The sequence below is a fragment of the Penicillium psychrosexuale genome, assembly GCF_028828465.1.
Source record: "Penicillium psychrosexuale strain IBT 29551 chromosome Unknown utg000003l, whole genome shotgun sequence".
NCBI lineage: Eukaryota > Fungi > Ascomycota > Eurotiomycetes > Eurotiales > Aspergillaceae > Penicillium > Penicillium psychrosexuale.
In genome coordinates this window covers 3,301,737-3,327,244 of record NW_026643188.1, presented here as the reverse complement: position 1 = coordinate 3,327,244, position 25,508 = coordinate 3,301,737, and the positions used below count along the sequence as shown (strand labels likewise).

Genomic DNA, 25,508 nt, shown 5'->3' with positions numbered 1-25,508 from the left:
CCAAAAGCCCACGTCTTGCGTCACCACGGCGCGCAAGTTTGCACCGCTCGAGCTGTCACCAATAGCAACACAACTACATCGAAACGACCCTTCCACACCACTCAAAATCGATCAGCTGTCAGGCCTTCTCGCCGAGCACCATCTGTTCGAAGACAGAATGTGATACCCGAGCATGTGTTGGTCACCGAAGATGGATTTAGAATAGACCGTGATGGGTTTTGGAATAGATACTCTACTGCGCACGTTGAACCAACGTTGGCTGAGTTCAGGCAATTCGCACGCAAAATGTATGAAGCTTATGAAAGTACCATACCGCCGGGCGTCAACTTGGCGACGTTCGTGTCCGTGGGTGAACAGTTGATCAGGCTATCGCACTCGCAGGTCCCTACCGCAAGTCTTGTTCGGAGTATCTCAATAGGTGAGTTTAGTTTCAATTGGTATACAGTGAAATGCTACGGATTAAATGGTTCGATACTGATTATGCACTTGTTATAGATGTCGACGCCATTTATCGAATCTCGATCCTTCTTGCAGATCTTCAAAAAGGCCACCACGTCTACCAATGGGCGTTGACCGGCTGCGCAAAAGCACATTCGCGCCGAGCCATTGTTCACCTCGTGAACCGGTATATCAGCACGCCAGGTGTGGACATTTACCGAAACACCGAGGGCATAGCGCAGGTCAAAGACTTGGCTCTCAAAGACGAATTCCCTCATGCGATTATGCTATATGCCAAACTGCTCATCTGGCGCGGTGAGAACGCAGAAGCCGCCCAGCTTCTAGAGCGAAAGATTCTGCCATATCTGCAACCCTCTAGCAAACGCCCTTCCTTGTGGGAGGATATAACGTTAGCGGGCGCATTTGAATCGCCCTGGCGGATGTACGCTGTGGCTATTGAAAAGGAACAGGGTCTAGCGGGTATCCTGAAGGCCACTGCGCGAGCCGCCACGGAGTTTCACGACCCGATCGCCATGGCTGATTTCGCCATCTCCGTGTTGGAAACGGAGGCCCCCAACAAGTACGAGACGTACGAGGCGTTCATGGGTGGCGCTGCAATGTGGGGAAATATTGCAGCCAGCTTTTACATTGCTAATTTCTATTACCTCACCTTCCAAGGCCAATTTACCACCGAAGCAGAGAGGAAGGCAAAAGAGAGGGAAGATGCTAATGCTGCGCGCAGCGCCTGGTTGAAACCCTTTGAGTCTATAGCGAGTGGGGTTGTTACGTTTTTCAACCAACCCAAGGATCATAAGACATACCGCAAGCTCGCGATGGATTGGTACGAGCTTGCTTTTGATGGAGGGAACAACGAGGCTGGGTATATCTTGGCCTTGCTCCTGCGCGAGGATGGCGAGATGGAGAAGAGCCGTGAGATGTACAAGCTTGCTGCTCGAAAGGGTCTTCCGGCCTCGTTGTCGAAGAAAAGCCTGGCGGAGATGAAGGATAAGTGGGAAGACCGGACATTCAACCCTGGTCTGCCTCCTAAGCTGTTGAAGCTTGCGTAGGTGGTTTAGAGCTGTTGTACTTATATCTCTGCTGTAAATTTTTTGGCCTGTATTCCACCATGTATCATAGCAATGTTTCTTTTTGGGCCTTTGGTTGATACCTTTTCTTCTATATAGCTCGTATCCCAAGCTGAAACGACAGAATGAGAAACCAAAATGCCAGTAAGATACCAGAACTGTCGTCATGCTTGAAGGAAAGAATCAAACGCCATCCCTGTTTCATCCTCGAATCCAATTTCCTTTCCTCATGCCAAACCCGAGAGAAAGCCATTCACAGACTCCAAACCAACAATCAAGATATTCGAAGGATGATAATGTCAACACAACAGGAGAAGAGAAAAGAACTAATCACCGCCTCTTTTTCCCCTTTCCCTTCCCATGCCCCCTCGTCTTCAACTCTACAAACCCAAGCTCTTTCAACCCCTCGGCAAGAATCGACGAATCCCTCATCCCCGGAAAATCCTTTGCAGGATACACACGGAACGGATCAGACCATGCCTCCGCAAGAATCGGCATCGACTGCCCCGTATCCTCAACAGAGCCCCAATTCATCAATCGGAACTGGAGCCTATAGAGGCCCGCCGAGCGGATCGAGAGATCCGCAAAGATGAAAAAGGTAGCTGGTTGGTGGAGGCGCGAGGCGGCATTGTTGTAGGCGTGGTGAGGGGGGTTGTCTAGATGGGGATCGGTTATGGAGGAAGGGTGTGCGGGTGCGGAGTTGGGGTCTGGGTCGGCGTCGACGTAGAAGGGGGACATGAAGGCTTTGCCGGACAGTAATGGGGTTGAGAAGTTGTCGTCTGTACGGGCGACGCCGTCCGTTTCTCTTTCTCTTTCTCGTTCTCGTTCTCGTTCTCTATCGCGATTCCGATCTTGATCTCGATTCTGGTCGCGCTCGCGCGGATGTGTTTCTGTTGGCTCGGCCCATGGTAAAGAGGGTGAGACGGGGAATAGTAGACAGCCCACTGTGAAGCGGGGGTCTTGGAGGAGATCTCGGTCTTCCTGGGAGTTCGAGTCGAAGTCGGTAAGAAGGATTTGCACGATTGGAGGTGGGTCGACGGGGCGGCGGTCTCTGTCGCCTGCGCCACAGGCTCGTGCGGCGATGGGCTGTTGCCGGATGTGGAGATGGTATCTGGATTCGGTGGATGGTCGTCTGGGTGGTGGAGGGGGTGATGGTGATTGCGGCTCTGGGTCATGGTGGAGGAGCTTGTCGAAGCCATGTGGCATTCTGTAGTTCGCGTTTCGGGATTGTGGTTTCGGATCTTGGTGGGTACTGGCTAGTATAGGATTGAATGCGTGCGTAGCTGCACTTTTGTCTGACCAGACGGGGCTAGGCATGGCCGTGGAACTGTTGCTGTGTCTATATGAATTTCGCGGTTAGAATGTGGCGCTTGATCGAATGTCTCCCTGCCTTGTGTAACCTGTCACAGATGTGACGTGAGAGGAGGATTGTGTTCAAAATTCTCAAGCCAAAGACATCGCATCAGGACGGATGACTGACAGATAGAGGTGGTTTAATCGACAGAAACGAAAAGAGAGGGACTTTACTGGGACTCCACGTCGTATGTCCAGCTCCGGTGACTATCATAGTCACGGGCATGGCTCGAACTTGGGTACGTTCTCTCTTCGTATGGGTTGTAGTAACCACGGGCATCAGAGCTTCCAGGAGTTTGGTGGTGGGATCGCAGAGGGAGCGTTTGGGGCATATGTTGTGTATTCAGGTAGGCATTGTCGGACGAGAGCATATATCGTGGATCTGCGTTTCTTTCGGGAACAACCAAGGCAGGAAGCCTTGGGCCAATGGGTGCCCCGTGCATAGGGTGCTCATAGCTCGTGCTCTGGGGTATGGTCTGTCGAGGTTCCTGTCGGTACGGATAGGGCATAGGTATCGGGCCGCGGTGTTGAGTGCGGGGGACCGATTCGATGTATGGCCGCTCCGATGTGGAATTCCCACATTGCTGTGGCGGTGGCCTCGACATCTATCGGAGATTTGCGCAAGTGCCGACAGGTGGTCCTTGTGTTCTAGTTTAGATATTGCCGTATTCGGGTTGGTTTCAGATGAGGCATTGAATATAACGCACAAAGCGATCAGATAATCACGATCAGAACAGAGCCAATGTCCCAGATATAATTATATAGGTTGAATGGGAAAGATAAACATATTCGGTCAATGAAGGCATCTGATAATCCGCATGTGAATGCAGCCGGTTAACAGCAATGCCTCATGACACGACTTCAGTATGATTCTTTTCTTCGTTGGCCCTGTGAGATTGGGTCTATACTTCCCTCGGGGGTATTCGTTGGCCACCGATTTTCCTCAGGGACCGAAAAAAAGGTCCACGCACAGCGCAAAATTTAAACACTCCTGTCCGGGTTTCCCGAGCTGTCCAATCACCCGAGGGCTGGAATATGACAGGGACCGAGGGCGAATAGCAAATGGCATCAACAGTATACTTCTTCTTGTTCTAGTAGAAACACATCCTCGACTGATGCTCTACGATTGGCGCTGTATCCACCGATGATGAGAAAGGGAAGAGCCGGGGGAACGGGCCGAGCGGGTTTTGCCACAAGAAGGGGAAACCAGTGCTAAGGCGTCTGCTGCGGACATAGGTGTGTGGGCTGTGCCTCCATGGGAAATGGTGCGTGGAGGAGCTATATGAACTAAATGGACTGGCACTGTTCCTGGCAGAAAAAATGGTCCCCGACTCGGGGTCTTTGGTCTCTTGAAAGACGGTCAGGCAATCGAATATGAGTGGAAGCTGTTCTGCATTGTGGAACTCGCGTGTACAGCTGGAAAGCTTTCCCTGGGAACCGGGGTGCGCTGAAGTATCTCGTGTCGGCATACGGGTTGTCTGTTTTGACCTATCAGGATATTGCTAATGGGGTCAAAAAACGAGGCAAAGTAACAAAGTCCTTGTCGTGGAATGATGCCTTTTTGCGAACCGATTTACGGAGTAGTACTCCGCAGTGGGCCACAAATTGGACCATAGGGCGGACTGCCGTGTCTTAGTCCGTCGAAAATGATAAACAGTGTCCCCGGTGTAACGGGCTTTGGAGCAGAAAACTCAGATCTCCGCTTTATAGAGTACAGAACAGCAGGTTTGCCGGATGCTGACCGACAAGCCTTCGCAGCAGCCAGCTGGTATCGACCCGGTTTTCAAATCCCAAGTGGCTGGAGCTGGGAAGCTGCCGTGAGGCGCGGTGATTGGCGTTCAACCGTTGCTTGGCAATCCTTCAAAAAAAAAAGATCTGCCCCTCCCCCCACAACAGGGAATCTGGAAGCGGGACTCACCGTGATGGCGGGCTGATCCTGGTATATGATGCAGTCCCGGAGTATACTTTCGACAGTGGTAAGTAGTAAGCCCTTTCGGAGGAAACACAGACGCATATAAACTAGCAAGTTCACGAGATACCTTTCCTGGAATTCAAGGTCAATTAACATTCCAGGACAATGCACTTACCATTGCACCCCCCACCCCCCAAATCATGGGTCTCCGGGCGGACTTTGACACCAGTTCCAATTGGGGATAGGGCAATGATCGTTTGCTGTCAGATCGATCGGCGAGGCAGCTGCAATTTGGCGAAGGCGAACGAACTAAGGTTAGTCGGACTCAAATGGGCCCAGGCGCTAGATACAGTCTATTGTAAGAATAATGGATGGGTAAATTGTGGCTACATATATCATATGCGTTGCCAATGCTGTGGACTATTCTTGAAGATTTTGCAATGTTGGAAGAATTGATCTGTCCCAATAATGGGATTGGAATTCTTCGACCTGCAAATGCAGGAGTTGTCAAGGGTGACCGTTTGAAACTTCATCGGCAGGTGTAGGAACTAAGACCCCGTGAGCTTCCATGTCAGTTCTCATGCGTCGACTTGGGGCTAGACGCAGATCACAGTGACCCCACTGCAGTACTTGGTGGTTGATAATTGTCCTATGATATAGCGCGACTGAGAACCTATGCAAGTCAAGGTTTTTCAGTATGCACCGCCACGTAGAAGTGTGGCTACGCTGGCTGTTATATTTCCCTGCAATAACTGCCTCAAGAGCGTTGCTGATCTGCGGTTACTGTTGCTGTGTGCTGCAGGAGAGAAGTGTAAACCAGAATAGGAAGAGATATTCCGACAAATTACCATTCGTAGCCAGGCACATCCAAGACTTCGATGGTGTGCCCCATCCTTACGGACAATACTTGATATTGAAAATGGCTTGGGTGGCTTGACTCTAATGCAGGGAAAATTAATCTCAGTGCATGTCACTCTCCGAGGACGCCGGAAGCAGGCCGACCAGGCATAGGGCATAGGGTACATGGGTAGGATCTCCGTTGGATTCTAGTCGAAGGAGGCAGAATATCGTAGAGTTTCCGTTTGTTGAGAATATGGAAGTGATATTGGAGATGGAAGAGTAGCCGAAAAGGATATGTCCGGTGACTACAACGTTGTGGTACATTTGAATTCTGCCGAACCACATCACCGCTCACTCATAACAACATCCAGTCATCTCAGTGTCCAAATGACATTTTCATGATTTCATTATTTCATGGGTATCTCACAGAGCTGTAGGAAAACGCTCAATACTCTAGATCTGCACTTGGATCTACATCCAGATAGTAAGGACCCCAGCAGTTCCGAGAATGAGTGCGCTTGCCCCTAAGATAAAATGTTCGCTCGTCAGGATTGGTTGAGAGCGAGAGATGCATCAAGGCACCAAGAGGGCCATCCGAAGGTGCTCCACAGTTAATGACACCAGTGTTCTGCCCAACATACAGCCCGAGGAGTTCCCTGTGATGACGGTCCCAAACCACGATATATCCAGATGGCTGCCATGGTTGGTCTGGACCATACCGCATATCCATGCAGCCGAGTTGCATCAAATGTAAATTGTCGATCCCCATTTGAGGAACTCCATGAATGATCAAACGAGCCCGAATAAGGCCTAGGGTAGATGGGGTCATAGGCCCAGAAAAATCACGTATCGCCGGAATCCGGGAGTTAGAGAATTCAATCGGTGAGTGTTCTGGTACCCATCGGAGTTCCAGAGATTCAAATTTGGACCGAAATTCATTAAGCCGTGCCGGATTGTAATCAAGATGAGTGATGATCTTCTGGGACTGTCCATCGTAGTCATTCAACAGATCTACGACCCTGGCCAGTGCAGCCGGAGACTTGAAGCAGCCATGAACGCGAAGCTCTGCATACAATTGCCCGCCATGATCAGAGCCAACATATTTGTTATCAGTCTTGGGTAAAGGCTGATCACCAAATGCTCCGTAGATTGGGTCCAAGGCCGTAATGAAATGACTTTGACTCTCGGGGCTCCATTCAACACCCATCCTTCGATCCATGTCCTCAAGACAAAACTCAAGTAGTTCGAGGTAGTCCTCTCCCCTCACTAGGTCAGGTAGTGCCTCGCTTATAACAGGGTCATTAAGGAGGAATCGAATGTCCGCGAACTTCGCAATGAATGGCAGGTTATCACCACAATGTTGAGAGATATCTTCCAACCATTTCACCGCTGTTTCGGACTGAATATTTTGGACCAGAGCCAACACTACCTGATAGGCAGCGATGCAGCTCTGATAGTTGATAGGTTGAATGTTCTTCAAGAAATGAGACCAGCATCTGTGAAGCACTTCATCATTACCAAGCCTAGTAAGTAAACAGATATAATCCTGGGCTTTGGTCTCATAATTGAATCGGTTGCCGATTTGATCAGTAGATTGCGTCCAGAACAAGGTATCATGCAGATTGCGATTTTCGGTCACAAATTCTCCTTCGCCTGTAATCTCGGCAAGAATGGGATCGGGGTCATAGTATGGGTCTTCAAAAACTTTGCAGTCAAGTGCTTCAGAGCAATATCGGACTATCCGCAGACTTTCCTTGAGACTTAGAGCTGGAGCGCCCATGTGGTGTTGGCCATCCAAGAAATACCTGAGATCAGAAGGCGAAAGATCAAGAGATGCAAAGTATAACGCTATAGTGTACATTCCAGGCCGGATGGGAAGCTGGAGATGCTTCAGCCTTGCAAACAAGTCAGGTAGCACCGAGAGGATTTCTGCCAATGTGTTGTTACGTTGGCAGCGTCGCAAAGCGTGATGTAATGGTAAACAATTATTAGTCTGCAAAATCTCTGCTCCATGTCTGTCGTTGACATATCTCTCAATTAGACTCCGCAAGGAAGAGACATCGGCGATGTCGCTATTGGAATCCCACAACAACTCTTGGTTCCGCGATGTAGGCCCTTTGAGGGAGGTCCACAACGGGGGAGGCGGAGTATTCAACTTCCACTCGGTGATAAAAATTCCACGAAGGTATTCAGATAAGACCTCATTAACATTCGAGTCATGAATTGGCTCAGTGGAATCTCTTAAGGCGAATCGAAGCATTTCAGATGGTGATGGGTCATGTGGTCGTTTAATCGTTGCGGGATAGAGACTGCGCACCAATTGCCGTGACAGAAAATTCCCAGTGTTAAGCCGTTGCCTGGCTTGCAGCAGCAACAACCGATTGTGCAGCCCTCCCATGTCGACTAGAGTAAAGCTGATCCGAGAAGATGTGGAGAAGATAAACACGGCCCGATAAGGGGTGGAAGTCTGGGGTTTCGCCAGCAGATCAAGGGCGGTGTGGGAGGCGGTAATTGACCGCATTCGCGCTTTTATTTCATCTTCAACCACCTTCCATTTCTTATCAACCTAGCTGCCAACAAAACAATTACCGCTCTCTATCCATAGCTGCTATTTACCTATTGATTAACCCAAGGAAATCATGGTTCGAACCAGAAATGCGGATAAATCCGCCAAGGACGAGGCGAGCCAAGAGCAGTCCATTGAGCAACCGACCGAGAACACGAGCGAATCTCCTGTCGCAACTTCAGAAGACAAGGCCGAAACCCAAACAGATGAAACAAAGGATGACGCTGCATCTAAAGCGCGCGAGAGAATGAATCGGTTCAAAGCCTTGCAGGCTCGAGCTGTAAGTGGCTTCCAAAAATGACTTGCGCGGATCAATAGACTTGGCCAGTCCAACCCCTTACACATAACTGACATACCATATAGAAAAATGCAACGGAACGCAACTTAAAAGAGACTGCAGCTGAGTCTCAGCGTTTGACCACCGACCCGGCCCTGCTAAACACATTGTCCCGCAAACATGCATTCGCCTCCCACAACCTTCTTAAAGCGGACACGGAAGCTGAAGGAGAGGATTTTGAACGCAAGCGCGCATGGGACTGGACAGTGGATGAATCGGAGAAGTGGGACAGGCGCATGGAGAAGAAACAACGTCACCGAGATGACGTGGCTTTCCAAGACTACACTCAAGATGCCCGGAAGATTTACAAGAGACAGTTGAGAGAAATGGCGCCAAACTTGGAGTCCTACGAGAAAGACAAGCTTGCCGCGATCGAGAGAGCCGCGGCCAATGGCGATCTCGAGATCGTGGAGACCGAGGACGGTGAAATGGTTGCAATCGACAAGAACGGTAGCTTCTATTCCACTGCGGACTCCACTGGCTTTACGGAGAGTAAACCAGATCGGGCTGCTGTTGACAGATTGGTCAACGATATCCAGAAGGCGGAGGAAGTGCGCCTCAAGAAACGCAAAGAGCGCCGTGGTGGTGATGATGACGCGGATGTGACATATATCAACGAGAAGAACAGGCAGTTCAACCAGAAACTCGCTCGCTTCTACAACAAGGTCAGTGTCCCCTTGCTTTGTCTTTGTGTGATCTTTTGCTAACAGTTCTCTAGTACACCACCGAAATTCGGGACAGCTTCGAACGTGGCACTATGATTTAAGTTGAATGTGAGATTGATTGCGATATTTTACATGAGTGGACGTTCCAATATATACAGCTGTACTTGGACAAGACATCAATCAACCAGCAGAGATTCCACGCGTTTTCCCCTCTGCCAAAAAAAGAAACATTGTTTACAAACATAAGTCACTTGATCAGCCAACAGACTTAAAGCATCGTCTTTCTCCAGGCTTTTGTTGCAAGTGCCTCGATCTGTTTTGTTCCGACTGCACCCTTGGTGGACTCATCCTCCAATGCCTCGACCACCGCTTCGCTTACAACGTCGGCTTTGAGGGGCTTTTCGGCCATAGCTCCGAGGAACCCAAGCCTGTTCCCGAGGAATGTGTTGAACTCCGAGGCAACAAAGCCACCCATTGCAATTGGCAGCGTGAACTTCCGACTCGAGTCGTACATGAAGCCCGGGCGTATGAAGACGCTTCGTAGGTCCGGGAGAGTGGATATGATAGCTGCCTCCGCTTCTCTTTTAGTACTGATGTACCTGGCTGGCAGAACCGGTGCCCCGGCGGCTGCAGAGATGTAAACGAAGGTCGGAACATGTTCATTGGCGGACTCTTGGGCTAGTGCAATTGCTAAATCACACACATGTCAGCTTTTGAAACAGACTTTGGAACTCTTGTACGCACCCGAATCTCGATTCATCAGCTCATAGGTCAGCTGCCTATCTTTCTCCTTTGGTTCCAAAGCCTCGCCCTCTTGTCTTGTCAGAGTGTTCTGGCTTCCGAGCTTAGATGTACTAAAAGCTCGTTGAAGGCCACTGAGAATTGGCACTCTCCCTTGCACAACTCCCTTGTAGTCTGCTTCCAAGAGAATGCCCATTGAGTGAACAACAGCAGATGCACCATGCAGATGTGGCTTGTAGCTCTCTGGCTTGAGGATATCGGCCTTGGCCCATTCCACGGAGCCTGCCCAGCTGGGCCGTTCCTGAGAGTCGGTGACTGTGTCCCACCGGGGCTCACCAGATCGACTGGATAGCTATCAGTATCGTGCTCTTCCGTAGATTCATAAATTGGTGGGAAAGCTACCTTAACGATGTAACTGTCCATCCTCTTGCTGCTGCGGCTTTACAGATTCTGGAACCTGGAATAGCTAGTTAGTGAAATGATATTGATACTCTGCGCTGGCTATCACATACCCAAAAAACCGCTTCCTCCGGCGACAACTAGTCTTTTGTTCGGCATGCTGTAGTTTTGGGATAGCTCTGGACAATGATGTCACTAAAGAATTGGAACAATATTCCTAGCTATTTATGCTCGCAATCGAAACTTTAGGGGTGAGCAAAGGAAGTCAATATGAAGCTTTTCAATAAGCAAAATAGTTAAATAAGTTCAAGGTAATTGTTCCTTGACTAGGACTCTAAAGTTGGTGTTCGGTATCGTTCGCCTCCTTGTCGGGCTTGAGCCCCGGCGGATTATCCTTCCTCCGTGCCTTTCTTGCGCCCTTGCTGCTCTGGACAAACCATGCCCATCTGGTTCTACCACAGTCAACTTACAAGATGGTGTCTGCAACAGGAAACAAGCGCGTCAGGGTATGCTTCAATCTCTAGAAAATATTGCGATTAAATTAACTAACACGCTCGCAGGGTGTCTCGGTGTTCCGACCATTTGGTATGTCCGCAAAGAGCGCATTATCGCCAACAGTCACAAACTAACAAACACAGTATTTGGCAGTATAGCGCACCCCTTCGATCCCGATAACAGGCCCCCAGACTGTCCTCCAGATCACACTCACAGGTGGGAGATATTCGTCCAGGGAATTAACGGCGAGGACATCTCCTACTGGCTAAAGAAAGTCCAATTCAAGCTACATGAGACATACGCCCACAATGTGCGCTCGATCGAGCATCCGCCCTTCGAAGTTTCTGAGACTGGCTGGGGTGAATTCGAAATTCAGATCAAGCTTTACTTTGTGCCCGAGTCAAATGAGAAGCCCCAGACCCTGTGGCATAGCCTGAAGCTACACCCTTACGGCCCAGATGCAGAGGGAATGAAGGAGCGTCGAGAGACTGTGGTCAGCCAGAACTACGAAGAGATCATTTTCAATGAGCCCGTCGAGCCGTTCTACGAGATCCTTACCGGAGGCTTTGCTGGTGGTCAGCTTGGCAAGAGCAAGGGGAAGAATACAAAGCAGGTTGCACAGAGAACGGCGGACATTCCGATGAGTGATGCGCCCGGGAACCCGTACAGTCGGATGACCGAGAGGAAAGAGCTTGATCGCATGGCCGAGGCCACTCAGACGGTTGAGCAGATGATCAAGGAAGAGAAGGAGCGGTTGATCAAGAGGGAGAGGTATCTGGCCGAGCTGCGAGAGAGTGAGGGTGTGCCCGCCAACACGAAGAAGCGGTGATTGCTTAACACGTTTCTCTTAAGCCAAAAATCCAGGCCATCGCCGTGTGGTTGGCTTTTGAGCACCCAGAATGTGCCTGGCCAACAACCCTCATCACCCTGGTCCAGATTTCCTAAGTGCTGAGACTTTGAGTATGTCTACTGCTCCGAACAGTCGAAGTTCGTGTCTTTATGCTTTTGATAATCGCTTGACGACACGATACAGCCTGTCTGTTTGCACCAAATCCATCACGACTATCGCATTATATGCCGGCTACGACCAACAGGCTGGAATATTTGCGTCATCGCAGCTTTGTTCCTAGCACTCACATGGGGCCCTTCTCTCGATATCCGCGAGGTGGGAAATTGCAGACCATGCTTTAGGGTCCTGGGAATGCACTAGGAATCCCATCCAAACCATATTCATACCAAGTTTGCAACAAGGTTGACTCGGGGATCTGCTACTTACCTGGAAAAGAGAAAATTCCACAAGGATCCAGTCCTCTCGTCGTTGATGTCGGATCTCGGGACGTATCCAACGCTACATAGTTCGCGACATGATTATTTGTTTAGGAAGGTCATTTTGAACCATAGTACTGGCAAACAACCAATATCAATTTACAATATTGCAAGACAATTCTATATCACAAATGTTCGTTTAATCATCCCACGTCCATATGAACACTTAGCACTTAGCGTCTTGAACCGTATCTCTGGTCTTTTTCAGGAAGGGTATCAAGTCGGTGCCACCAGTCCCAGCAAGCTTAGTCTTTGCGCCTGCTTCCTTCATTTGAGAGCTAGCCGTGGCTAGATTCATTTTGCCTTTCCCCTGTTGAACCGGATTAGGCTGTCTCGACGCCATGACAATGTATCGAGTGACCATCTGGATGTGTGTATCGCGGAAAGCCTTGAGCTCGTTCACAGCGGCGTTGTATGCATCCCGAAGCGATTGAATCGACGACTCCAGTATAAACGGACGAACACTGGCTCGACCAGATAGCTCTTCAAGGAAGCGCCTATGCGGACCAGGCATGTAGTCTCGCATTTGCTGTCTTTGGTGTTAGTACTGATTCGCACATGTCTCGAGATAGAGACTCTGAAGACTAATATCTTGTGATGCTCTTACCTGGATAAAACTGGGACCGCAAGCTTGCTTCCCATCCGTTGCAGAGTGCTTAATCCCAAGGAAAATATCAAGTGCTTGGATCAGCGAGCTCTGTGCGTTACTCCCACCACTCAACTGGTGCCAATTCTCTGGCCTTTCCACCCCATCACTATCACCAACATCATAGTACACACCCCTGGGAAGACCAGCGTGACCCATATTCTTGCTGCCAGCCAAGAACGGTCGAAGCTGGTGGAAGAAGACAGCCGGCTTATTGTGCTCGTACATCCTTTTCAGAGTCAATGTCAAGTCGCATAAACCATCGGCAAACCTGTACAAGAGGGCAGTGAGTAGGTCTACGTCGTTGGCAGCAACTGCTTTGAAAGCGTCCCGCATCAGCGAGATGAGCTTGATGCCTTTGGCTTCAACGGCGACGGAGATCACCATGAACCATTCCTCGTCTTTTGTGCCGGTGAAGGAGGTTTGAATGTGGAGGTTGTCCGGGTCTGTGATGTCTGCTTCTGGGTGGGAAGGTATGAAGTTCCATAGTGTGAGGCTAGCGTATGTGGCGCAGGCGGGAAGTTCGAGGTGTGCTGATATTTCTAGGAAGGGCCTTGAGACTGAGGGGGGAAGTCTCTGTTGTCTGGATGTTAGGGATATCTTTGTCTGAACGGTGGTGAGTGCTTACGTCTTTGGGAGTTTCTCCTCCCCAGATATAGGCATGGGCCAGATATCCCATAATAACACATGCACGTCGCCATTCTGGTTCCGTTTTGAGATGCTCAGTTGTGCAGATGGGCATATCATCGATCTGCTCGCGGATTTGGCTTGTTTGGATGAGGTTCGGGAGTTGGCTGGCTATATCTTCCCAGGTCTCGTAATAGGGGTTTGCAAGTCTGGCCAGCGGAAGACAATCCGAGAGAAAGCCCTGCTCAGCATAACTTTCGAAAATGTCATTGAGAACAGCATCGGTTGATTGCAACATTGTGGATAATGGATTGTGTAGGAGTGTTCGTTCAGGAAGAGCACGTCTGGCGTGGCAAAGACAGAGGGGAAAGACTGCCTTTTAGGTTTATAATGCGAGAATAGTCTTAGTGGTATATGGGCTCATTATTGAAATATCTTACTGCATCGGCTTGCCCCGGGGCCATTTAGTCAAAAGATCTATACAATCCGGAAGATATACGGATCTATATCCGTGTTCCGCCTCTCCACGGAGGGAGGTGATCCACAGATAGGCTTAGTTTTACTGCGTTGGTTCAACACCGAATAATTTCAAAAGTACAACATACTTGCGACATAAATTAGTTTCCTGTTACCACCTTTAGAATTCGACATTGGTCCAGATTGAAATACTTGAGATAGCCAATCTAACAAAGAGTCCTAGGTCGTGTTGTGGTCTGCATGGCAAGCCATCTGTAAATATTCATGCGTTAATGCATACAATCCATGGCAGATAGTCCTAGGAGAAAGAATTCCATATGTTTTATGTTATACGTGTCAAGCCATGATGTAACGATAGGTTATCCATGGAAGTAGTCAACCACTTATAAACAGTATAGAGGCGGATCGGGGAGGCGGAAGCGGAAGACCATCCGGGTTTACCATTGCCAGCTCCTTTGAAGGTCCCTGGTCTCCGATTCGGTGCTCCCCTACTTGCCTTATAAAAAGCAATTCCATTTCCGACCTGCACTCATTATTCTTCTCTTCCCCTCACTGTTGGTTGCAATCAAAATCCTCACCGCTTGACTTACCATACCATATTCGACACATTTCACGACAGCATTTATAGGCAACATGACGGGTAAACTATCTAAGCCAGTCTTTCCTGCAGAGGCAGCATCCCAGGATTATGCCGCGTCTCTGGATGCAGCGGATCCTCTGCGTGGATCCCGCGACCAATTCATCATTCCCTCCAAGGCGAATCTCGCTACGAAAAAGCTGGCAAAGCCAGGTGAGAACCATATCCCCGCGGAAACGCGAAATCTAGTTTAACAAGATCATGCAGGTCTGTCGTCAGACCCAAGCACGTACTTTTGCGGTAACTCATTGGGTATCCAGCCCAAGGCCGTGTCGAAGTATATGGAGGCTCAGCTGGATACTTGGTCGTCCATCGGTGTCTGTGGACACTTTACCGATCTTGAAGACTCACCATTGAAACAATGGCAACTACTGTCTGAACAGGCAGCTGCTTCAATGTCCCGCATTGTCGGGGCCGCGCCTGAAGAGGTCGCAGCCATGGGAACGTTGACTACGAACCTCCACCTGTTGCTTGCAAGCTTTTATAAGCCGACTGAGACCAAGCGGAAGATTCTCATGGATTGGAAAGCATTCCCCAGTGATCATGTGAGTGATAACCTGCAATAAAAAATGATGTTTGCAAGATCAACATCGTGATAATCCATCGCTAACACGTTTATAGTATGCGATCGAATCACACATTGCCTGGCATGACCTAGATGCAAAGGAGAACATGATTCTCATTGGCCCAGATGAGGGACAATCTGAGATCTCGACAGAGAAAATCCTGTCCTATATCGATGAGCATGCCGACAGCGCAGCGCTGCTGCTTCTCCCGGGCATCCAATACTACACCGGACAGCTATTTGACATCGCCACAATCACCAAGTACGCCCAATCAAAGAACCTCGTCGTTGGATGGGATCTGGCGCACGCATATGGAAATGTGGAGCTGAAGCTGCACGATTGGAACGTTGACTTCGCGGCTTGGTGCACGTACAAGTACGGTAATGCCGGGCCTGGCGCAATGGGTGGAATTTTTGTGCACGAGAGACATGGCCAGGTCGATTACAGCGCTGGACCAGATGCTCCCAAGTTCCGTCACCGCTTGACAGGATGGTATGGTGGTGACCGATCGGTGAGGTTCAAGATGGACAACAGTTAGTTTCTTCTTATTCGCGTCGCGCGATACATATTCTAGCATATGCTGACCATCAGCAGAGTTCAAGCCTATTCCCGGAGCTGGAGGCTTCCAGGTCTCCAACCCCTCAGTCATTGATCTGACATGTCTTTGTGCGGCTTTGTCCGTCTTTGACCAGACCTCCATGGCCGATTTACGCCAAAAGTCAGTGAAGCTGACGGCGTATTTGGAGTTCCTGCTTCTAAAGGCTACCGACGAGCAGACTCGCCTGTTTGATATTATCACTCCGTCAGACCCCAATGCTCGAGGTGCTCAACTGAGTGTTTTGCTCAAGCCTGGCTTGCTGCACAAGGTGTCCGAACGCCTACAGAATGCGGGTATCATTTGTGACAAGCGGGAGCCGGGCGTTGTCCGTGTGGCGCCAGTGCCGTTGTACAACACCTTCTCTGAGGTGTTCAACTTTGTCAAGGAATTCAAGGGTGCTTTGGCCTCTTCCTAGTTGATAATTAATATTGTGAGATGTGGATAAATGTCGAGTATGATAATGCAATGCACCATGAATAATATGCCGTGGACCAGTAGCTATCCAGTCACAGAATCGAAGACAACGTAGAGACACACAAGATTTGAAGTCTGCTGTTCCAAGCTCTTAGAAATTCCCAACACTCTCCCAGTTATCACCACTGCGCAGGAACTCTTGCCCCTGAGAAAAGAAATTGGCGGCAAGAATAGAGAACTCATCATTAGACATCGTTAAATGCTGCGGCGAGACCAAAGAGCTTGCTGGGTAGTCCTGGCTAGGAAAGGCGGTATTGGTACCGAACGACTGAGAGCGAAAATTTGGTGTATCTTGCTCCTGGACACTCAAGCGGAACGGCGGAGGCAAAGGAGATGTCTGAGATACTTCTGCACCTGCGGAAGAAGAACCGGCATAAAGTGAATCCCCAAATAGACGCCGAGCAGAGTCCGTGTCGCTGTTGGATGAGTATTCGAGAATTTCCCAGAATCGAGATAGGTCAATTAGGAGGCTTTGGTTTTGCGCGCCTGGGTCTGATTGGTAGGTTGCCGATACTGCGTCTTCGAGTCGCTGTAATCTATGTGCCTTTTGGTATGGTTAGATTGATGTTTTGACCGAGAGAGAGCTAGAAGATGGAGCCATACCAGTCGAGCCATGTGCGGCCACCTTTCTCCTATGGTTTGCACAAACTTCACACACTTGGCGAATCTTTCACGCTTATGTTCCCTGATAGTCAAATCATCCGTGAAACTAAGTTGCAGCTCGATTGTAGCGACAACGGCGGCGCTGTACCCCAGCAATGGATCTGATACTCGAAATGACTTTTCTTCAAAGCAGTTGATGAAGTGAATGATCCAGGTTGTATGCGAGGAGATCAAGTCTGAGCTGTGCTGCAAGAATATCTCCGGGATAGTACTCCGGAAGTTCCGAAGACTGAGCGAGAGAAGCAATGGATGATTGAGTAGACATAGGCTGGTATGATACATGAATTGATTCAGAAACCACGGACCCCAGTATTCACGATGTGTCTGTAATTCCTCGAGAGACCGTTCACCGAGGTTGGCTGGCTTGAAACGATGAAGATATGGCATGCGAGTCTCGAGGTCCATTTGTAAAGCGAGAATTTTGGAGTATTCGGAATGAGGAGACCATGGTGGGACGTTGCTTGGACGTCCGTGAAGTCGCACGTACCGTGCTGTCCGTGCGAACACTTCGCTCAGCATTACCACATATGCAATGATTCCCTCGTCTTGCATATCACTTCGCCGTGCTTCGACGGTTGATGGTCCCGGAGAGAGGAGTGCTGGCCGTGCCGGGCTTTGGGGATATGGAGGGCCTCCGGTTTGGGGTATATCTGGGATTGGGAAGTCGCCGCCGTGTAGTCGTTTGAGAAGACATATACTCCAGAAGCAGCGTCTGCGTTCTTCGCGAACTATGGTACTGGTCGATGAACGGGGCTCTTGGCCGATATTGGCACATTGTGCAAGATTCATTGCTAAGCTGCTGTGGATACTGGACCGATGTGTATTGCCGTCTGAGAGATATTATTAGCTCGAGTTTGAATGTTGGAAAAGCTAGGCTCATACTCGTGAAGTCGACCAGGCTCAAAATACAAAGACATTGAAGCGTCGAAAGCTCCACTGGTCCTTCTGAGACTCTTTTCATAACGAGGCCCCGAGCAACCTCAGCATAGCCATTGATCAGGCTAATGGAATCGGCCCTGTTGTGGTGAGTGTACGAGAAGCGAAAGGCGAGTGCCAATATAGCAAAAAGAAGCTCCGCCTCGCGTGTTGGTAGAGTAGAAATAAAGCTATCCCTGTAGAAAAGAGGCAGAGGCTGAGAGTCACAGTATAGCAAATAGAGCTCCGCAATGGGAATAATCTCCTCCCACGGCGGTAGGGTAATCGATGAGCTTCGCATTGACAATGGCACGGACGGGACAAGAGATTCTATGGGTATTTGCGGCTCACTCCTCGAGCTGCAACATGTTTCTAAGAGTAAGTAATTGCTTACATATAGATTCTGTATGTTCTTACCCAAGTACATCTAGAACCTCTCCCACTTTGCTTTCAAGGCTTCGCAATCTATCTTCCTATGATGGAATCAGTATTTGCATAAAATTCTTTCGGGCTTGCATTGAGAGATAAAAATACTTACCAGGACCCGAGATGTTCGAGGGTCTGAATCACTGGGCCGTGGACTCAACTCGGGATGTGGCCGACGCCTTTCATCGGCGTATAGGCATTGTTGCCGTAGCCTGGCACACAGAGAACAGACCGGCTGTTCTCCGGGGCATTTAGCTTTCTTACGCCTGGGAAACTAGTCAACAGCTATCTTTGTAAACAATCCGAGGGGTTTAGTACCTGCAGGGCTCACATGCTTGACGAACCCGCTTAGCGGGTCTCTCTGAATAGGCGAAGCTCTCGTGTTCCATTGTTATATTCAATGCTCTCAAAGAGAACAGTCATTATAGGAACATGGATCGGGTACTTCGGTGCCTCAATTGACAGGCTATATCGAGATATATATATGCTTGGTGCATGCTCTTGCTTTTAGGGATATACAGGTTCGCACAAGCAAAGCCATTGTATATTGTGGTCCAGAGGAAGTAAGACCATGAAATTGGCCGGGCAGTGAAACAGCTGAGTAATCAATTATAAAGCGGCCCGGGGCACCCGGGGGTGAGCCCATGGAAGCGGGCCGAGGGGGCGCCTGAGCCCCGGGCTTGAATCCTGAGATGCCCACAACCGTCTTTAGCACGTCCTGCCTCATCCACTACGAGCTTTTTTTGTACTCAATTTGTTCCATATATGTCCTGAGCAGATATTATTGAATGAATTTGTACGCCTGGAGCTCACCTGGGCGAGAAAAGTAATGAGTCATCCATTTCGACCTTCACCGGATAACTAAGATATCTCTCCACTGCCGTACAGGTGAGCAATACTGTACTTAGTACCTAGACAGTGTGTTATCACCACTTGGATGCCTAGCTAGACCAACAAGAGCTAAGATAGCTCGGCTTCGGGCTGTTGCGAGTCATAGCACAACCATCTCTCTCTATTCTATCAATAACAGTACCACCCAATTCGGGTAAGGAGACCGAACGAGTAGTTCTATGAAACCAGGGAAATGATTTACGGCAGCATCTCTGGGATTGGCGCTTGAATTGATCATATGTACAGCTCCAAATCTGCGTGGCTGCCAACCCATCTAACCCCTTCCTGGAGTAGAAATACACCATACAAAAAACAACTGATGCCGCAGGTTGAATAACCAACGAAACTGGAAATGGCATCATTTGTCCCTGCCGGACTAAGTCTTGAGACCTATAATTTAGTACCAAGTCTTGTGGCCCTGAAAAGAAGTTAGCATGTGAACGCTCGTGCTTCTCGTTGGAGTATGAGAAGTAGCGGATGGGTGAACTAACGAGAACCATGCGGCACATGGCGTACATGGTAGCTATTGACGATTAGTTTCTATCCTCGACCGGATTTCATATCAGAAGACGGGTCCACTCACCAGCACCGAGGCCGTAGACCGAGATGAGGTAGGGGTACATGACGTAGCCGGAGCGGGAGGTCTGCGAGACAATTCCAATGTCAGTTTCTTGTTCTTCCCGAAGCTTCATCGAGGGCATATGCCCCTTCCGGCGTGTACTGACCTTGTACCATTGGCGCTTGCCATCGTGTTGCTGGAAGAGACGCTGGTAGTAGGGCACACGGTTCTCACGGAACACGAAGCTAAGCAGAGCCAGTCAGTATAACTTGTAATTAATGGTGGGATAACAGGTCCCCGCAGCCGCGTCAATCGTAATTGGACCCCGAAGATCGTGGGAGGAAATTCGATGGGCGCACTCTCAAGGTCGGGTTTGTGCGCGAGGGATTATTGTGGCAATTCGAAGGGAGTACATACCCAGCCATGCGGGAGCTAGTAGCACGGAACATTTTCGCGGTTGTAAGCGAAGAAGGAGCGGGGTTGTGAGGTACGATGAGGGCGAAATGGGGATGTGAAGTTGGTCCCGGAATGAGCTGGATATCGTGTCACGTGCTGAGCATCACCTGATCGAATCAGACGTTGCATCTAGTCATCATCCCAAAAGGGAAAAGCGCCAGAAAAGTGCCCAGACGCGTATCAACTTTTGAATATTCGACAACGAACTTTTTGGATTGACGTGGGGAGCTCGAAGAAGGATGTTTGACGTTGATAATTTGATTTCCCGACCTTCCTTTCTTAATTACTGATGCGCCCGGCGCTTCTGCGACTGTTGAAGAGGCCGTCCGCCGTCTCGATCCTTGACACACTCACAGCGACACCGCTCGGAATTGAGCAATTGGAGTCCAGGTACCGGTGTATACGATGTCATTCGCGAAGCGCCAAACAAGGATTACTCGAGGAACCCGATAATAACACCCGGCATCAGCTTGAGGATCCATGCCGAGGGAAACGGCCATTCAGCTTTCCCATCTACGACATTGAGGCCTCGAATGAAGCAAACACCCTTGAGCCCACGCCTCTAGTAAAGAGCCAAACACCTAATAATACGACACAATGCCCTATCAAAGTTCTGTCTCTCCGACCGGACAAGCTTGAATTCGAATCGGACGTCGGACACCTCAACGATATTGGAACGCGATTAGTGGATGATCCAGAGCATCGAAATAATTTCGATCTGTGGGAGGAGCTTATTCGATACCGTCAGCGTCACTACGGCGACAATGGTACGCTAGACATATGGGAAGGGTTGAGGGTCCGAGTGGATGGTGTACGGCTCCCAGTTGCAGGAGAGCAAGCGGACTTCTTTTGGCAAAGCTTTGTGGACATGGGATTAAGGCGAGAGCTTTTTCTTAAGGAGGTTCTTGACTATGCTGTCATTCTACGAGAGCAACAAGGCAACGGATGGCCACAGCTGTATGAGCGCGTGGTGGGTGGATTTCTTGAGCAAGGCTTGACGAAACGTGCAGTCGAATGGCACAAGAAGCTTCAACGCTCTCATTTAGCCAGCGCAAATGACGTGCTGAAAATACTTCCCTCTGCGATGCATTCGTCTCTTCCGGCTGGCACGGAATTTGCGACTTTGGCTGATCTCGAGCGGTCGTCCTTGTCGCCGGGATTGCAAGCCTTCCAAGACATATGCTCCACGATGCCCGAGCATAATTTTTATGGCCCTGTAATTGCGGTGCTCATGCAGCAAGGCCACGGCGAAGCAGCGATCTCAATGCATCATTTCCTTGCTCGACGTCAGGATCACCCACAGAGCCCCGAGGAAATACAGCCATTGCTGGAATATGTTGAGAAATTCGGGCTACGGAAAGAGTTCAATCGGCTCCGCGGCTATGTCAAAAAGCGATTTGATACCGAAGCTTCGATTGATCAACCTGGCCCAATAGATACAGCCCCGAAATCCAAGGAGAAGGGGTCGCAAGACGAAACACCCTTCAAAGATGACATAGGTGCTAAGCTGTTTGCCACTCGTGCTCTCAATTTCGATATGATCGTTGGTGGCCTGAAGATGCTCGGCGTATCAGAGATCGGCCACCGGACATTGCGCGAACTAGCCACGAGAGCCCACGGTAATCAAGATCTTCTGGACAAGCTTAAAATACTTAAGCAGTCCGGCATTTCTATAGGAAGCACTGTCTTCTCACGCTTAGTCCAGAAACTTGCAACTCAGAACCGCGACATTCTTCTCTCCGATATCCTCCGCAGCGATCAGCATCCCGACACCCTCGAAGACAAGCGTATGCAGGAGTCACTGTTGGTATCTTACTACATGGCCCGGGATTGGCGATTGTACAATATGACTCTAGCGGTGTTAACAGAATTATACCCGGGCGCACCAGATCTGTACGACATCCATTTTCGGAAGCATATCGCGGCCTGGGAATTGAGCGCGGCATCCAAGGTCGCCGACGAGCTAGCCCTTCGTGGTCGTACGTTGGGCGAAGACAGCGTGGATTTCATGGCCGAACAAATTCTCACCCCTCGCCGAATGAACCATCGCCCGCCGCCGGGTCAACGCCTGTCTGCCGTCGATGAAGTGATCTTCATCTTCAAAATTCTCAAGCGCGTGGTTCCCGCGGGAGGGTATGTCAGTGCTGCATTCTGGGTTGAGATGCTCAAGCGTCTAGGTATGGCAGATGCATGGGCAGACTGGGATAAACTCCGAGAGTGCTGTCAGTGGCTCGTTCGCCAATACGCTGAAAGCCCTGAGCAGAAGCCTTGGGCGAATTTTCCATCTTCCAAATCGCCTCTTGATCCCGCCAAGCAGGCAAACGGTCGCGATCGGCGTATGCTCGATCTCGTCTTTACCCCCCAAATGCAAGCTGCCATCGTCTCCTGGGGCTTCATGTTCCGAGTATTGGACACTACTGCATCGAAATTTGCCATCGCCCCACCTAATTCCCAAACGGACGAGAAGCTCATTCCATGGGTCCGGGGGCTGATTCTCCTTCGAGAGCTAGAAAAATCCGGTCTTCGTCTTGACAAGCGATTGATCTCACAGGCAGTTCGCCACCGGCTGGCCATGCTCTACAGCCATCATATCCTGTCAGCGCGGCGCATGAATCGCATGCTGCGACGGCGTAACCCGTATCCTCTTCAACAAGTGTTGAACGATGTGTTCCAGGCTTGGGGCGATCCATCCCTCTTCGATGGGATGGAACAAAACTTGGAGCAGTTGGTGAATCCGCCAAGAGCAAGCAGAACGAAGCGACGCGCCCCGGGTATACGTTTGTCGCTTAAAGGACTATGAATCTCTATGATAGTTGCAACTCGCCTGTATATTAGCAAATACGTAAATAATTGATCATAATACCCATATTATTCGAGAATCTGCGCATAACATACTCCGTACACGTATGTCATTCCCCGCAGTTGAGACATTGATCGTCAAGGGTCAGAAGAAAACCCATATATAAAACCGTATACAATAGTTATGCCTAGACGACTGGGCTATGTCACAAATAAAGGAGGTCGATTGGTGTAAATGGCCCAATGGCAGTGCAGTTGCTGCTCCACCGATCTAAGAATAGTTGAGAGGGCAACGCGGCCTTGTAGACATTTTGTTTATTTGAGGTCTTGTGTCTCCTTCCTGTTTGTTTTGTGTTTCTATTTCTTATTTCTATTTGATCTTTCTAAGTCTTTAAGTATATTGTTACATCTAATACATCATTTGTGTACAGTTATGCGAGTATCCAACTTTCTGGCATTCCTGCCTATGGTCCTTGCGAACCCTTTGATCCAGACGAAGCGCATGACAGCATGCAACAACTCTCCTGATCTCTGCTCCAAGACCTATGGAGAAATTACACATTTGGGCGCCCACGATAGTCCCTTTGTGCGTGACTCCGATACTGGCAACTCGCTCGCTGCCAACCAGTACTACGACACTCCAACGCAACTATCGGCGGGTGTCCGTTTAGTAACAGCGCAAGTCCACAAGAGCAACTCACAATGGCGCCTATGTCATTCCAGCTGCGACCTGCTCGATGCAGGGTTGCTGAGCGACTGGCTGAAAGACATCAAGACGTGGTTGGATGATAATCCAAACGAGGGTGAGTCAGTTCCGCGACGACGTCTAGAAAGGAAACTAACATCCAAACAGTGGTCACAATCCTCCTAGTGAACTCCGACGACGCCACAGCCTCCGAGCTCAACACCCAATTCACAACAGCCAATATCACCGACTACGCTTACGAGCCGACATCCCCAGGCACCGCCCCGACCACCTGGCCAACTCTCCAAACCATGATCGACGACGGCAAGCGCCTCGTCGTCTTCGTGGCCTCCCTGGACACCAGCACCACCTACCCCTACCTGATGGATGAATGGAGCTACATCTGGGAGAATCCATACGACGTATCCTCCGCGTCGAACTTCTCATGCGAGGTGGACCGACCGTCGGCATACAAAGACAACAGCGCATCGGCACTAGCAGCCAATTTCCTCCCGTTGATGAACCACTTTCTGTACTCGAGCAGCCTCGCGATTCTGGACGTTGAGTACCCGAATTCCAGCTATGTGGCCACGACGAACGCCGCGTCCGGCGGGACGGGCAACCTGGGCACTGCGGCGACGACTTGCAAGGAGGCGTGGAGTGGGCGACAGCCGACCTATATCTTGGTGGACTTCTTCAACCGTGGTCCTGCGATCGATACCGTCGATACCTTGAATAATGTCACCAATGCGGTTGGCCGCACTTCTGTCTCGACGTCGGCGGATTCGACCAGTGATGCCTCGTCTACTAGTAATGTGTTCAAGGCGCTGGTTAAGCTTGCGGAATCGGCGAAGTCGGGCACGTCGGTGTCTATGGGGAATTGGATTTGGACTGGTGGGAACTGGGGGAATCTTCTCGGTGGGGGGATTTCCTTCTGAGCTGAGTGATTTGACCTCGGTTTCTGTTGTTTTGCTTTTTACATTTGAAGCGTTCGGATGTATTTTCTTGGATATTTTGAGTCCTGCGATGGGGCTGTGCCCAACTGGACGGTGCACGCGGATATAGGACACTTCCGTTCAAGGGCAAGGCGTTTTGGGTTGGAATTGGGATGAATTGGGATGTGATGGCAGGTTTCAGCATTTCCCCCAAGCTCAGAATATCTAGTCTAGTCATATAGTTTAACGAATGAGATGATTCAAAGTCAATTGCCTGTATTGCCTTTCGGAGTTGAACTCCTACTCTATTTTTTCAATAACTGCTGCACCTTGGTCACCTTGTCCTCAAACGACTGCACTTTATCGGTCCTAATAAAGACAATCAGCAATGAGAAATGGAGGCATAAAACAGATGAACGCACCTCGACCCAACACGAATGTCAGTATGAATCCGAACAATTCCCTTCTGATGAAGAATCGTATGCGCCTGTCCGATAACTTGAGAAACTCGGTCCCAAGGTCCTTCTACAAAACCAGGAACGTCAGTAAGTATAGGAATAGTGTCACACAGGCCTGTCAGCTCTCAGCTCTCTCTTTCTCCGGTGATTTTAGTTTCAGCCGCAGAGACAGATCAGCCCACAGTTGGAGATGAGAGGAGCAGGTTCCACACAAAGAGGAACCGAGTGTGGCCGGAGTGGCCGAGGTAGTACTACAATACTATAGTAATACATAGTGTAGTACGTATTATAGCCTCGAGACATGTACTCCATACGTACCGAGGGTTGTACCTGCGGAATGCATGACATATTTCAAGCCGCATGTTTCAATCATCCGATGGACGTCAGCGACTTGGTCTGAGACTGAGGGCGTGGAGGTGCCCATCTGGGGTTATGCTGTTAGTTGGGGGAGGTGAATGGCAGCATGTGACTTCCTTACAGGGACCAGACAGAAGTCGGCAATACAGTGGGCGGGGGTTGCGATAGTGGCCATGTTGGAT

At 49.8% G+C, this 25,508-nt stretch overlaps 14 protein-coding genes across 14 annotated transcripts; 6 read left to right on the top strand and 8 right to left on the bottom strand.

The window, feature by feature from the left end:
* Window positions 1-285: 285 nt before the first annotated feature.
* N7518_005153 (uncharacterized protein) lies at window positions 286-1,505 on the top strand (the record flags this gene model as incomplete). Its single annotated transcript, XM_057186080.1, has 2 exons — window positions 286-418; window positions 496-1,505. The coding sequence occupies 2 exons, from the start codon at window positions 286-288 to the stop codon at window positions 1,503-1,505; spliced, it is 1,143 nt and encodes a 380-aa protein (XP_057042850.1).
* A 348-nt stretch (window positions 1,506-1,853) lies between these two features.
* N7518_005152 (velvet factor family protein) lies at window positions 1,854-2,840 on the bottom strand (the record flags this gene model as incomplete). The annotated part of the gene is made up of 1 exon (XM_057186079.1): window positions 1,854-2,840. One exon carries the CDS (start codon window positions 2,838-2,840, stop codon window positions 1,854-1,856), a length of 987 nt encoding a protein of 328 aa, XP_057042849.1.
* A 206-nt stretch (window positions 2,841-3,046) lies between these two features.
* N7518_005151 (uncharacterized protein) lies at window positions 3,047-3,481 on the bottom strand (the record flags this gene model as incomplete). Its single annotated transcript, XM_057186078.1, has 1 exon — window positions 3,047-3,481. One exon carries the CDS (start codon window positions 3,479-3,481, stop codon window positions 3,047-3,049), a length of 435 nt encoding a protein of 144 aa, XP_057042848.1.
* A 2,592-nt stretch (window positions 3,482-6,073) lies between these two features.
* N7518_005150 (uncharacterized protein) lies at window positions 6,074-8,149 on the bottom strand (the record flags this gene model as incomplete). The annotated part of the gene is made up of 1 exon (XM_057186077.1): window positions 6,074-8,149. The coding sequence occupies one exon, from the start codon at window positions 8,147-8,149 to the stop codon at window positions 6,074-6,076; it is 2,076 nt and encodes a 691-aa protein (XP_057042847.1).
* Window positions 8,150-8,267: 118 nt separating this feature from the next.
* Window positions 8,268-9,297, top strand: N7518_005149 (pre-mRNA-splicing factor SYF2; the record flags this gene model as incomplete). The annotated part of the gene is made up of 3 exons (XM_057186076.1): window positions 8,268-8,474; window positions 8,558-9,196; window positions 9,250-9,297. 3 exons carry the CDS (start codon window positions 8,268-8,270, stop codon window positions 9,295-9,297), a joined length of 894 nt encoding a protein of 297 aa, XP_057042846.1.
* Window positions 9,298-9,464: 167 nt separating this feature from the next.
* On the bottom strand, window positions 9,465-10,495 carry horA (ubiquinone biosynthesis protein COQ11; the record flags this gene model as incomplete). Its single annotated transcript, XM_057186075.1, has 4 exons — window positions 9,465-9,886; window positions 9,941-10,281; window positions 10,340-10,394; window positions 10,450-10,495. The coding sequence occupies 4 exons, from the start codon at window positions 10,493-10,495 to the stop codon at window positions 9,465-9,467; spliced, it is 864 nt and encodes a 287-aa protein (XP_057042845.1).
* Window positions 10,496-10,809: 314 nt separating this feature from the next.
* Window positions 10,810-11,660, top strand: yaf9 (YEATS domain-containing protein YAF9; the record flags this gene model as incomplete). Its single annotated transcript, XM_057186074.1, has 3 exons — window positions 10,810-10,842; window positions 10,897-10,921; window positions 10,975-11,660. The coding sequence occupies 3 exons, from the start codon at window positions 10,810-10,812 to the stop codon at window positions 11,658-11,660; spliced, it is 744 nt and encodes a 247-aa protein (XP_057042844.1).
* Window positions 11,661-12,323: 663 nt separating this feature from the next.
* Window positions 12,324-13,728, bottom strand: N7518_005146 (indoleamine 2,3-dioxygenase; the record flags this gene model as incomplete). Its single annotated transcript, XM_057186073.1, has 3 exons — window positions 12,324-12,686; window positions 12,765-13,379; window positions 13,432-13,728. 3 exons carry the CDS (start codon window positions 13,726-13,728, stop codon window positions 12,324-12,326), a joined length of 1,275 nt encoding a protein of 424 aa, XP_057042843.1.
* An 812-nt stretch (window positions 13,729-14,540) lies between these two features.
* Window positions 14,541-16,123, top strand: N7518_005145 (uncharacterized protein; the record flags this gene model as incomplete). Its single annotated transcript, XM_057186072.1, has 4 exons — window positions 14,541-14,697; window positions 14,752-15,089; window positions 15,166-15,643; window positions 15,705-16,123. 4 exons carry the CDS (start codon window positions 14,541-14,543, stop codon window positions 16,121-16,123), a joined length of 1,392 nt encoding a protein of 463 aa, XP_057042842.1.
* Window positions 16,124-16,273: 150 nt separating this feature from the next.
* On the bottom strand, window positions 16,274-18,575 carry N7518_005144 (transcriptional regulator family TF; the record flags this gene model as incomplete). Its single annotated transcript, XM_057186071.1, has 6 exons — window positions 16,274-16,726; window positions 16,786-17,675; window positions 17,728-18,119; window positions 18,178-18,233; window positions 18,299-18,452; window positions 18,505-18,575. The coding sequence occupies 6 exons, from the start codon at window positions 18,573-18,575 to the stop codon at window positions 16,274-16,276; spliced, it is 2,016 nt and encodes a 671-aa protein (XP_057042841.1).
* Window positions 18,576-19,474: 899 nt separating this feature from the next.
* On the bottom strand, window positions 19,475-20,085 carry N7518_005143 (cytochrome c oxidase subunit 7; the record flags this gene model as incomplete). The annotated part of the gene is made up of 4 exons (XM_057186070.1): window positions 19,475-19,495; window positions 19,569-19,600; window positions 19,661-19,881; window positions 20,054-20,085. 4 exons carry the CDS (start codon window positions 20,083-20,085, stop codon window positions 19,475-19,477), a joined length of 306 nt encoding a protein of 101 aa, XP_057042840.1.
* Window positions 20,086-20,381: 296 nt separating this feature from the next.
* On the top strand, window positions 20,382-22,892 carry N7518_005142 (uncharacterized protein; the record flags this gene model as incomplete). The annotated part of the gene is made up of 1 exon (XM_057186069.1): window positions 20,382-22,892. One exon carries the CDS (start codon window positions 20,382-20,384, stop codon window positions 22,890-22,892), a length of 2,511 nt encoding a protein of 836 aa, XP_057042839.1.
* A 432-nt stretch (window positions 22,893-23,324) lies between these two features.
* On the top strand, window positions 23,325-24,514 carry N7518_005141 (uncharacterized protein; the record flags this gene model as incomplete). Its single annotated transcript, XM_057186068.1, has 2 exons — window positions 23,325-23,694; window positions 23,745-24,514. 2 exons carry the CDS (start codon window positions 23,325-23,327, stop codon window positions 24,512-24,514), a joined length of 1,140 nt encoding a protein of 379 aa, XP_057042838.1.
* A 302-nt stretch (window positions 24,515-24,816) lies between these two features.
* On the bottom strand, window positions 24,817-25,501 carry N7518_005140 (thiamine-binding protein; the record flags this gene model as incomplete). Its single annotated transcript, XM_057186067.1, has 4 exons — window positions 24,817-24,880; window positions 24,934-25,036; window positions 25,288-25,393; window positions 25,448-25,501. 4 exons carry the CDS (start codon window positions 25,499-25,501, stop codon window positions 24,817-24,819), a joined length of 327 nt encoding a protein of 108 aa, XP_057042837.1.
* Window positions 25,502-25,508: the final 7 nt, after the last annotated feature.